Source organism: Hypomesus nipponensis, chromosome 8 (genome assembly GCF_054491055.1).
Source record: "Hypomesus nipponensis isolate SF chromosome 8, ASM5449105v1, whole genome shotgun sequence".
Classification (NCBI taxonomy): Eukaryota; Metazoa; Chordata; class Actinopteri; order Osmeriformes; family Osmeridae; genus Hypomesus; species Hypomesus nipponensis.
The window spans coordinates 511418-519074 of record NC_140368.1 but is presented as its reverse complement, the minus strand read 5'-3'; the positions used below and the strand labels follow the sequence as shown (position 1 = coordinate 519074).

At 50.2% G+C, this 7657-nt stretch overlaps 1 protein-coding gene across 2 annotated transcripts; it reads right to left on the bottom strand.

Annotated features, from left to right (window-relative positions):
• Positions 1-1064: 1064 nt before the first annotated feature.
• slc35b3 (solute carrier family 35 member B3) lies at positions 1065-6830 on the bottom strand. 2 transcript variants are annotated; one of them, XM_084703891.1, is made up of 10 exons: positions 6592-6830; positions 5821-6048; positions 5423-5544; positions 4828-4982; positions 3245-3352; positions 2888-2985; positions 2644-2736; positions 2302-2413; positions 1948-2017; positions 1065-1726 (listed from the first exon to the last, which is right to left on the bottom strand). In XM_084703891.1, the coding sequence occupies exons 2-10, from the start codon at positions 6034-6036 to the stop codon at positions 1576-1578; spliced, it is 1125 nt and encodes a 374-aa protein (XP_084560017.1). In that variant the 5' UTR covers positions 6037-6048; positions 6592-6830; the 3' UTR covers positions 1065-1575. The 2 variants fall into 2 exon arrangements, with proteins under 2 accessions (XP_084560017.1, XP_084560016.1); XM_084703890.1 differs by having other exon boundaries at positions 6604-6830.
• Positions 6831-7657: the final 827 nt, after the last annotated feature.

The following is a 7657-nucleotide window of genomic DNA, read 5'->3' as shown; positions in this document are numbered from 1 at the left end:
TTAAAGTCATGTCGATATTTATGATCAGTCATTCATATTATTGTTAAATATTATAGATTTTGTGTTGTCAATTAATACTCAACTGCTGAACATTGTACCAATATTATTTATACTTGCTTGAAATCAGATGTTTCTGTCATGCCTGGTTAACTGTTTATTATTTTATAAATAATACTTAAATGAAAAGGTATAGACTTGAGATAACCAATGTTTTAAAAAGGGATATTTCTCATATGAAATAGAGTTTTTCCTTAGCAGCTGAGCACAGCCATGATGAATAGTGTTGTGAACTGGACTCCATTTCCTTTAAAGAGAAAATTACTCGCTCTGTTCTTAGAAACGAAAATATAAACAATTTTTCAAACTGAGGTCAGTCTCTTCTGTTGGGAAGTGTTCTCATGGTGCCAAAAGACAAATGATGTACTTTGCCTCGGGTCAACTGGGGTTCTCCATCCCATAATGACCTTTCAGGGAGCTGGAAGAAGAACAACTGCTTCCACGGCAACCGCTGATGAGATATACTGCATCTTGGTCACGAGCAGAACAAGCCACTCACTGTAAACCAGTTACCATGCACGCCCATTAAACGCAGGTTCCACAAATAATAACAATATATTAATAATTATCATAAAGAATTATAATGATATATGAACTGAAGAGTGAACAATCAATGCCCCCCCAGTTGTGTGTGGATATATATGTGTGTGTGTGTGTGTGTGTGTGTGTGTGTGAAGCAGGAGCTGTCCTCAGTGTGTTCCTCTGTAGCTGGAAGCCATAAAACCCCAGAGAGACTCTTGTCACTTTGTCAGCGCTGAGAAGCTGCCAGCTTTTATGAAATACAGGATTACTAATTGGCCTGTGTTGGTGTGTTGCCTGGGCGTCTGTGTTCCTCCAGGACCCTGACAGACTGTGGACCTGCTGAGAGGGTTGTCACACCACACCAAGCTGCTGCAGCCAGGACACTCATGAAGGACAAAGGCTTCCAAACATCCTCTCACACATTATTATATTAGGAGAGGGAGGAGGGAGCCCTCTGGTTCCACACAAACACACCACTTCTTGGATAAACTCCCACAATAGTTTTTTTTATGTAAAAAGAGCAACCCTTTCACTGAAACAAACGATTAGTAAATATGGCAGTTGACATGGTTCGTCCAGTCCAGTGTAAGGTGGTACGACCTGCACATCACCATTCACACACTTGTTTAGTGCACCTGCATATAAATGACAAATAAACGGTGAAAAAGCTCCTCTCAGTGTGAGGGACTGTCCTCGGGCACCTCCGGGGAAACACTGAGCTTCACCCGTCTCATTTGGTTCACATGACTTCAGATCCCATTCTAAAGGGTCACTTCTCTCCCTGTCCATCCAACCAACCAGCTGGGTCGTAGAGTCCACTGCTGCAGTGCAAAGGTGCTGTTTGGTTAACTAAGGCTCCTCTTTCCCTTTAAGAGTCCTCCAAGTTCTCCTCCTTCTTCAGGAATGATTCGGTTGGCCCTGCGGCCTCCGGGGCCCCGCCCATGCAAGGCGTGCAGGGAGGTAAACCAGGCGTGCGTCTCCAGCCTGCAGGGGGCGCTAGACGTTCTGGGAGGGCAGGCGGAGCTTCCTGCCGCCCTGCAGCAGGGTCCGGAGCGCCCCTAGTGAGGGCAGCACCATCCTGTCTCTGTTCTTGCTGTACAGGTTCAGGAAGATGCCAAACACCACCAGCAGGCCACCCCACACGTACCTGTTGGCACGGAAACGGAAACACACACGTCACTATACATCCTGTGATATTCCCTGACACTTTATTCCTTTATTAGACGATGTTATCCAAAGCGACATTCAAATAGTGCATCTAGAAAGTCCTGCAGAAGATCATGGATCAGAGGTGCAGAGTTCTAACAGTGATGTTTATAACTGATATAGCTTCCTGGTGAGGTCGAGGTGAGGTCGAGGTGTACGTACTGGAAAGTGAAAGGCTTGGAGAAGAACATGAAGGAGAGGATGACGGTCATGGCCTTGCGTCCGGTCGTGACTGAGGAGAAGCAGAGAAGCAGGTTGAGGAGAGGGTCACCCACAACATGTCACTTAGCTGTTTGTGTCTCTAACTACGTCAACAAATAAACCTGGATATTTTCACGTCTGACCAGAGTTCATTTATATTACTCATTTCGAAAACGCTAAATCTCAATACAATGAAAACTAGACTTTAGATGGGGCTGTTTGTGTGTGTTAGAATGTGTGTGTGTTAGAATGTGTGTGTGTTAGAATGTGTGTGTGTTAGAATGTGTGTGTGTTAGAATGTGTGTGTGTTCTCACCTGTCACTGCCACCAGCGCTCCAAACAGCTTGATGAGCGCCAGCACAAAGGAGATGCCGAAGTATCCGGTGAGAGAGAAGAAAAAGGCATAGCCGTAGGTCTTCAGCAGGTTCTACAGGGCGACACAGGACGACAGAGTGCGACACAGGACACCTAAGTCACTCACTGTGACCACCGAAACAACGTTACAACTCTGCACTTCTGGTCTTTAATACTGTCTGCTGTACTTTATACATGCTCTATTTCTATGTTGGTTTGGATAAAAACATCTTGTGAATAAAAGATCATGTGTCCACAGAGGTCAGGGGTCAGAGGTCAGGGGTCAGAGGTCAGGGGTCAGACCTGGGAGCAGAAGGCCATGGCAGGGCTGAGTCCGCCCACACACAGCAGACCAGTCAGGATGTACACAAACCCAATGGAGTAGGAGTACAGCACCTGCAACACACACAGCCCAGTTAGCGCCATCAGTCCCACACTGGGGCACAAGCCTGGCAGCTGAAAGGCATTCTTGAAAATGAAGTGATATGTAACTGAACATGTTACAAGAACAAGATCATGGTGTTTAGTACCAATAGATGTTTAGTACCATTTCAGAGTTGGAGCCATTGTGGAGCTTCATGGCTTTCTCCTGGACGTTTCCAATAGCAGCATCCGCACAGAGAGCCAGGGAGATTAACATCACCCCTACCACACAAACATGACATCACACAGGTCACTGTGACATCACACAGGTCACTGTGACATCACACAGGTCACTGTGACATCACACAGGTCACTGTGACATCACACAGGTCATTGTGACATCACACAGGTCACTGTGACATCACACAGGTCACTGTGACATCACACAGGTCACTGTGACATCACACATGGTATCTATCTCTTGCTAAGGTCTCCTTCCTGTCAGGTCCACCTCTCCCTCAGGTCTTCCTGGATCACTCACCCGTCACGTTGAAGTTGGGAGCCACCGTGCTGTCTGCTAGAGTGAACCAGATCAGACCCAGACTCATGCACACCGCAGCGCAAACATCAGTCAGGTTGTAGCGTTTCCCTGCAGAGAGGCAGGAAACACGAGCGTTCACACACACAGTTAGGAGTTAGGTGTTCCTCCACCACCTTACAGAACCTCTGTTCCCTGAACAACACCAGACCATCGCCTGTCAAGCACATCAACACCTTCAACACTACATCCTGACTGAACCTTCACAACACAGAGGAGGAAACCTCCTTTGTGATCAGCCCTGTCCTCTGGTCAGACAGCAGGCACAGGCAGGGGGGAGGGGGTGAGCACAGGCAGGGGGGAGGGGGTGAGCACAGGCAGGGGGGAGGGGGTGAGTACAGGCAGGGGGTGAGTACAGGCAGGGGGGAGGGGGTGAGCACAGGCAGGGGGGAGGGGGTGAGCACAGGCAGGGGGTGAGTACAGGCAGGGGGGAGGGGGTGAGCACAGGCAGGGGGGAGGGGGTGAGCACAGGCAGGGGGGAGGGGGTGAGTACAGGCAGGGGGGAGGGGGTGAGTACAGGCAGGGGGGAGGGGGTCAGTACAGGCAGGGGGGAGGGGGTGAGCACAGGCAGGGGGGAGGGGGTGAGTACAGGCAGGGGGGAGGGGGTGAGTACAGGCAGGGGGCAGGGGGTGAGCGCTGCTGAGGTTGGACACAAACGGAAGAAAATATCAAAAAAACAAAAACAATCAACAAATGGTAGATCCTTCCCAAACATGGCTGTTGCCGTGGGGATGACAAGGTGACGCAGCAGGTCGGATTAGAGCTTTGATTCTGTTCTCTCCTTTGATGGGGGTTAACCCCCCTCCCCTACCCCCTCCCTCTCCCCTCCCCTCCCCACCCCCCTCTCCCCCCTCTCCTCTCCCCTCCCCACCCCACCCCACCCCCCTCTCCTCTCCCTCCCTCTCCTCTCCCTCTCCCTCCCTCTCCCCTCCCCACCCCCCTCTCCCCTCCCCTGCATCCTGAGTGAACACAGCCTCCCTTCTCCCCTCCGCCCGCCCTTGGGGGACTGTGGTCTGCTTCGCCGGTCCGTGAGGGAGAGAGAAGAAGAAAGGCATGTGACGGCTCGGACAGGGAACAGGAGGAAGATGCTGCTGAGATGAAAGACAGGACGCCCTCAACCACCAGCGCCTGACAGAACAACACAGGAAGTAAGGAACTCTGAGAGAGAAAGTTGAAGCTGGTCACTGCTTGGAGGCGCACGGTAACGAGAGAAGGAGGAACTGAACTTCGGATGACTGACATCCTGTCTGTAGAAGAGCACTTTGTTTTGGTTTTGTCGTACAGCATCAAAAAGAGATGGCTTATTAACATCTGCATGCTTGATGTGTCCACGTCTAACACAGCTGAACCTGTTCAGCTATAACTCCAAACCTGAGCGCACATTCCTGCAAAACAGTCAAACCCCGTCCTCCACTCCAGCATGAACACGCCTACCTGCAGAGCCCAAACTTCCCTGCCTGCTGATCAATAAAGAGTGGTGTTCTCCAGCCAGCCGGAGCAGACCTCATGCTGTGAGGTCTCCTCACCTTGGATGAAGATGCCTCCTATCATGACAGGGATGAGCTTGCAGCACTTGAAGATGACCTGGGTGGGGTAGTTGAGATAACCCAGTGAGGTGTTGGACAGGCCCATGGTGCCCACGGTGAGGAGGGCTATGATCATGTAGGTCTTCCCAGGGATTCTGCAGAGGGAAACCGCAGCGTGAGTGTGGAGGGGTGTGTGTGTGTGTGGGTGTGGAGGGGTGTGTGTGTGGAGGGGTGTGTGTGTGGAGGGGTGTGTGTGTGGAGGAGTGTGGAGGGGTGTGTGTGTGGAGGGGTGTGGAGGGGTGTGTGTGTGGAGGGGTGTGGGTGTGGAGGGGTGTGTGTGTGGAGGGGTGTGGGTGTGGAAGGGTGTGTGTGTGGAGGGGGATGTGTGTTGAGGGGTGTGTGTGTGTGTGTGGAGGGGGATGTGTGTTGAGGGGTGTGTGTGTGTGTGTGTGTGTGTGTGTGGAGCCACTTGGAAGTCAACAATCTGGAAGAGCCCAAACTCTGACCAGCTGACAAGATATACAACACAAACCCCCTCCACACACACACACACACACACACACACACGGCACGCTAACAGGTGTGTGTTCTGTACCTCCTCCTCTTGTCCTGGGTCAGCTGCAGCTCCACCAGGCTGAAGACGGAGTAGAACCCAAACTGCACCAGCGTCAGGTACCAGCCGAACGGCTTGAAGCCCTCCACAGAGAAGATGAGCTCCTGCAACACAACACATGATGAAGGAAACATGCACTTTCTGAAGGAAACTGCTCTAAGCACTGAGCTACACCATCCCCTACAAGGCATGCTTTATCTGCTGTCAAACAGGCCCCACAGTTCAGGACAGGCCAGAGTGAGCACTACAAATCAAATCATCACATTTGAATTAATATGGCAGACACTTTTCCAATGCTCCAAATAAACAGTGCTTTCAGAAAGTGTAGCTGATCCAAACCCAGAAGAGACGATCACTATCCGTCCTCCTCCTCTACTGACCTGCAGGTAACCATAGATGAGGTAGAACAGGAAGACTCCCGCCACGCACACCAGGAACTGTGTGGGCGTGTTGAAGCTGCTCAGGTTGAGGCCCAGCACGCGCAGCTCGTCCACCGAGCGGATGTGAGGCGACATCACCTCCGTGGAGGCGGGCATAGAGATGGAGATGTGCTTCCTCGAGCTGTTGTAACCCAACAGGGGGAATTTGCCGCTCATCTTGTCTCCGGGCTGAGGAGAGAGATGGATGTAGAGCCAGTTATCAGGATGTTATCTGTCTGTTACCATGCAGGTACCATGAACGTGTATTTGCTGTCTTGTTGAAGACGTAGAAACTGGCCTTCTACTATGGGGGTGATCGGTTCACATAAGCAACAGTTTAGTCTGATAAACAATACAATTAATAAAAAGTCTAGCTCGGAGTGCGTGTACTGTTTTGATGGGGGTGAACTAACTGGTCGCAGTCGTATCTGCGGGCATCTCAACATCTCAACAGATTGATCCTTGCTACGACGAACAGCTAAACTGGATGCTGAACTGGTACATCACTGTCAACTTATTACAGTTGGCTACTGTAGGTAATCAATCATGTAGGCAGTGAGCTAGTTAGCCATCTACCTAGTAAGTAAAGCTTGCTTTAGGTTTAGCGAACCCACAGCATTAGCGACATATTTCAGAGCTACCTTAACTGCGTAATGACAATAATTTAGCAAGACATTTTAGAATCGCAAAATGATACCTTTTCAGGCTACTGTAGCTGGCTAGTTAGCTCACCTAGGTACCCACCATGTAGCCGTGCACTGCTTCCGGGTTTGAAATGCTACGTTAAAATGAGCTCTTCTTGTGGACCAATCCAGATATAATGTCATTGCGAACGTGAAAGCATTCTACTATAAAACATTCGACAACAATCAACCTTTCCCGCAAAACCGCTAGGCAGGGACCGGTGGAAAGCTAGTTAGCTAGCATGCCGACACTCTAGCTGTCTCCTGGCTGCAGCCAACAACTTCCGGTCAGACTAACATCGAACTTTGACCTGCTGCACCATTGGTGGAGAATGTTAAAGCAGTACAGGTGAATACTTGTCTTAGATACGTCATGGATTTGTCCACTGCAAGAATACATTAAATCGATGTAGTCGCAGGACAAATCATGTATAGTATGAAGGCATGAACAGGCCTACCTCATCTGGAGATTCTAAAGAGTCCATCTATCCGTTTCTTTAATAATTAGAAGTACTGCGACAAATGTATTTGCGAGTGTCCAATAACTGTTGCTGCACACTGACATCAGCAGAATAACTTGTCTGTCTGGTTCGTCTGCATGTCAGGCGTGGAGGGAAGGCTTGTTTCTCGGTGCCAGTAGGAGCTGGTTCAGAGGATGTTTTTATCCACAGCAGGTTTAATGACAGTTATATCAACAGGATGCAACTGGGTTGGGTGGAGTGGATCAGTAGGGTTGAGTGGGAGAGCTCTGCGCTGCAAATCAAGAAGTAGCAGGTTAGACCTAGCGGTGTGTGTGTGAGTGTTAGCGTACGAGGAGTTCCTCCCTGTCATCCTTTCCCCCTACTCATCATCTTTCAGCATGTTCTGCCTTCCATTCTTCACACACCTCCTCTTCCAGTCCTCTCTGTATTCTCTCCTCCAGCAAACTACTGTGCCCTCCCTCCATCCTCTCCTATATTTCTCTCCAACCTCCTTCCTCACCTCTCTCCCTTCCTCTCTTCCCTCTCTCCTTCTTCTCCTCTCTCTCCTCCCCGTCTCTCCTCCCCCTCTCTCCTCCCTCCATCCTCTCTTCCTTCTCTCTCCTCCCTTCCTCCTTCCTCTCTTCCCTCTCACTC